This window comes from Cynoglossus semilaevis, chromosome 3, assembly GCF_000523025.1.
Source record: "Cynoglossus semilaevis isolate Cse_v1.0 chromosome 3, Cse_v1.0, whole genome shotgun sequence".
Taxonomy (NCBI): domain Eukaryota; kingdom Metazoa; phylum Chordata; class Actinopteri; order Pleuronectiformes; family Cynoglossidae; genus Cynoglossus; species Cynoglossus semilaevis.
Window position 1 is genome coordinate 6,313,460 of NC_024309.1, and position 4,121 is coordinate 6,317,580.

Below are 4,121 nucleotides of genomic sequence, written 5' to 3' on the forward strand. Positions count from 1 at the left end.
CAAATAAAAGGAAAGAATTCAATACCACAGAGACCTGCCCTGCACCTGGACCTATTGTCAAACGTTATTCCTGTCCAGTCCACAACAAAACACGGTTGTAGTCTACACTTGATAGAGACAAAACTGCCTGGAATGCAGTGCAGGGGGAACAGGAAATTCCGTCAATGTTTGTAGAGTTACTGACTGTATGTTAATCGTTAGCAGAGTTCTTCAAACTTGGGCCTTGAATGAGCTACGCATCAAGTAATTCGCGTAAAAACAACCCTTAACTTTTATTCATGTTAAAATTATAAAAGCAATAGCAATATTTTTTCTTAATGACATTACTCCGTATTACCAGCAGGTTGTGCTATAGCATCACACCTTATCATACTGTAAAACGTAATTATGAAAAAAAGAAAGAAAGAAAAAAGCCCTGTTATTCATGAACATATTAGAACCTTCTGCATCACCGGTGATAATCTAGGTCAGCACAGTGCACATCGGTGCCTGACACTCTATGCAAGTGGTCTCAAAGGGATGAGGCCATTCAATTCTTTTGACTTCACTTTGTTTGCATTGACCTCCGCTAATCTTTTGTAAAAGCGCAAGGGGGTTTAATTTGAGCAGCCACGTTGCTCTGACAATGACAAAGCAATTGCTTCTTTGACTTAAGCACACACTAGTCAAGATAACACTAAATTACTGTGTCACTCACAAAAAGAGGTGAGCATAAAACTTCATTGGTCAGTGCATGGGGCTTTGTCACCTGCTTAATTTATTTTATTTATTAATGTGAAATGCAATATGCGTCGGTGTTATATGTTTGTTATTGGCTTGTTGATACTGCAGGGAAATCACATCAATCAATCAAAGAGTTGAAAGAGAAGCCAACTGTTTAATAATGGTCTGTGGGAAAACAGACGAGATTTTCATCATTTCTATCCCTAACGGCGTCGGTTTTGATTTATTGAGTCCCTCTGAGAGACTGACATAATTGTCAATTTATTACAGAATAGTAAGCACCCACCTGAACCGGAACCTGTTTCCGTCAGCAGCACTGCGCTTCAGGTTTTGATGTGTGTTTGAGTGCTGTCGGAAAAACGGTCCTACAGTCGTTTACCGCTGCATTTTTCTTAAATCACCTCTATCAAAAAGTTAGAGATTGTTAAAACGTTACAATTGACTCCATACACGGTGTATATATACCACCATGTCTATGGTAATAATTTAAAAAATATAATGTCCTGATATTGGTTGCTCCAAAAACACTTTTTTTTGCCCTCGTGGCTAAAGAAAAATGAAAGCGCACAGACGTGTCTATCCAGAATCTGTTCAAATCCGACTCTATTGGTTACAAGTGAAGGCACCACGGCAGCGGATGTAGCAGCAGCACCAAGAGTCTTCAGTATACAGTACATGGCAACCATGTAGCGCTGGGAACTGGAATATTTAAGTAAAATCTAATTTCCCACATTGATCTAACGCTGTCTTATAGTTATATTTAATGAACATGTTTCTATGAGGAAAAGGGGAAGTCGGAAGGCATTCACAAGGCGGGGGAGTCGACAGAGAATTGGACGTCTGTGACATACAGACACTATCTGCCTGGAGATTTGAAAGGGGTCTGTGGGCTACTCCTCATTTATTAGCATACCATAGCATGTTGTCAGCTTTATAGAAAGGACTCTGCGTCTGCAGCTTAGCGTGTATTCAACTGACACAAATGGACATGTAACGTTTAAGGAGTCTGGGGCCAGTCTGTAGTTTTGCACCGGCGCTGTCTGTCCGCGTTACCGCCCCGTTTTTTCCTCTCCAGTTGCAGCGCTAACAGCGCAGCCAGAGGGCTGAAGAGAGACTACACTGCTGGGTGAAGACGAGCCTCTACAGCCGGCCGCTGTGTTCACACCATGGGGAATACAACCTCCTGCTGCGTGTCCTCCAGCCCCAAGCACCGGAGGAACAACCACTCTAAGCTGGAGACCTACCGGCCTGAGCCGGAGCTGAGCCGTGAGGATACGGGCTGCAACCTTCAGCATATCAGTGACAGAGAAAATATAGATGGTAAGAAGAATTGACAACATGCATCAAGAAACTGTTTAATAATACAGGAAGATAAGGATATATACCAAACCCAATAATAATAATAGTATTAATAATAATGCAATAATAACACATTCGCGTCCTTCTTATCGAAACCACACGTTTTTGTATAAATCAGTTATTTGCTATTCTTCTATGTCAAGAAGAGGTTTCAGATCTCCACACTGGACACATTTTGGGTGTGTTTATTATAATTTTTTTTTCCAAATTAACTTTTTGGTTTTCATGTATGTCACTCTTTCTACATGGCATAGCAGCAATGTCACAACTTGTGACTGCATTCATTCATTCAGCTCTGTTTTACTGCTCTGTCCTGTCCGGTGTTGTGCTAAGGTTTGCAGTGTTGTTGGAATCAGCGATTGTTTGGAAAACAGGAATATGCCCTGGACAGTTCAAGAGTCCATTACTTTGTCAAACACATACAGAGACAAAGAACCACTGAGACACAGGTACCAAAGATCAATTTAGAGTTTCCAATTAAGGTAATTCTGTGTTTTTGGGGGTATGTGTCGAAGAGAGAGAGCCAAAGTCTTTAAAAACAAATCTAAAATTCTACAATAAAACATGCATTTTTATAACGTTTTATCTAACGTTATAACTATAATGTATATACAACAAAAATGTTAATGTGTTTTTGTCATTACACAATTAGCCCTTTTTATCTTTTCCCCCTTCACAGCACATTTTTAGGCCGCCATGTTGGAACACCATGTCTAGTCTTACATTAACCACTCTGTTTAAGCCTGGTTTCTTCTGTGCTGTTAGTGTGTTTAATACGTTTGCAAGTAAAAAAACAAAAAACAAGTGAATTGCTCAAAACGCTCTCACTGTGCATTTACACAGATGTGACAACTTTTTTGGAAAACCAGAGATGTGACACTTGCCTCAGGCAACACCGTGAATGCTGACATGTTGTTGTAACAAGCAATCAGTGGCTGTTGTCTGGGCAGACCACATGTGTCTGCTTGTTGCACATACACACAGGATAGGTTTTTTTTTACTGTTTTAGCTCTGTTAAGGAAAAAAACCTGTTTCTCCAACTCTTTTAATTCCCAGCAAGTGCTATATTAACAAAGATTATTAACTGTGAGTAAACAGTGGTTTTCAACTGTAAATGAATACTTGAATGCAATTTTGATTTAGTCTCAGTCTTGGTCCTAAATTTGTCAACAGAACAGATGTCGTGTTTTCTCGCCAACAAACTTTGCTCTGGTTATATCTTGCCCTCATTTACTGCTCCAGTTTATCCTGAAATTGGTGTTGATTGTTTTTTGTCCCTTCTGGGTTTTTTTTCAACTTCAAGTTCTACAGCTTGACTAATGCATTAATACATTTCCTTGTTGTCATTTAGCGTCACCACTACTTAGTTTTTGTTTCCTTCTCGTCTTTGAGAGGAAGAACGTCCATGAAAATTACAAGTTGACAAAACACCGTAATTACTTAAGAGATGAATTTCGTCTTTTAGGCAACACCGTAGCGCCAAGGACACACATCAGTGAACAGATCTATGGATGTCTGCGCTGGAAGCACAATTCTAAATTTTTGGTAACTGACAGAGAAGGACAAACAGAGATTTCTTTTTGTCAGAATTCCTGAGAGAAGTGGACACCAAGCTTCGGTGCAACTACCATGAATTACATAGTAGTTGCACTAAGACAAACTGCTACTCTGTAGTTTAGTCTCTCTCTCTCTCTCTCTCACTCTATCTCTGTGTGTGTGACATATTACAGGTTGAGAGTAAAACTGTTACAGTAGGAGGTGATGTGATAATGGTAGGTAGTTTTACTCCTTTCCTTACACAGGAAACAACCATCAACCACACACTTGAGTGTGATTGAACACAGCCTTTACTATCATCCTGAATTAACCACACACTTCAGATGTGACCATGTCAAAAAAAGAAATCATGTTCGGGTCTGTAATTAATCAGATCTCGTGTGTAGTTAACAGTCGATCACACTGTCCTTTGTGTGTGTGTGTAATTATGTACCGTTGACAAAAAATCTAGGAAACCCAGTGATTAGTAAGGAAATGGGAAA

The 4,121-nt window shown here is 39.7% G+C and overlaps 1 protein-coding gene across 2 annotated transcripts in view; it reads left to right on the forward strand.

Annotated features, from left to right (window-relative positions):
• Positions 1–1,338: 1,338 nt before the first annotated feature.
• Positions 1,339–4,121, forward strand: part of ccny (cyclin Y) — an 18,825-nt gene continuing 16,042 nt past the window's right edge. For both annotated transcript variants that reach the window (XM_017031788.2, XM_025054483.1), the window contains exon 1: positions 1,339–2,043. In XM_017031788.2, the coding sequence (XP_016887277.1) occupies positions 1,890–2,043 (154 nt within the window). In that variant the 5' untranslated portion in view covers positions 1,339–1,889. The remainder of the gene's footprint in view (positions 2,044–4,121) is intronic.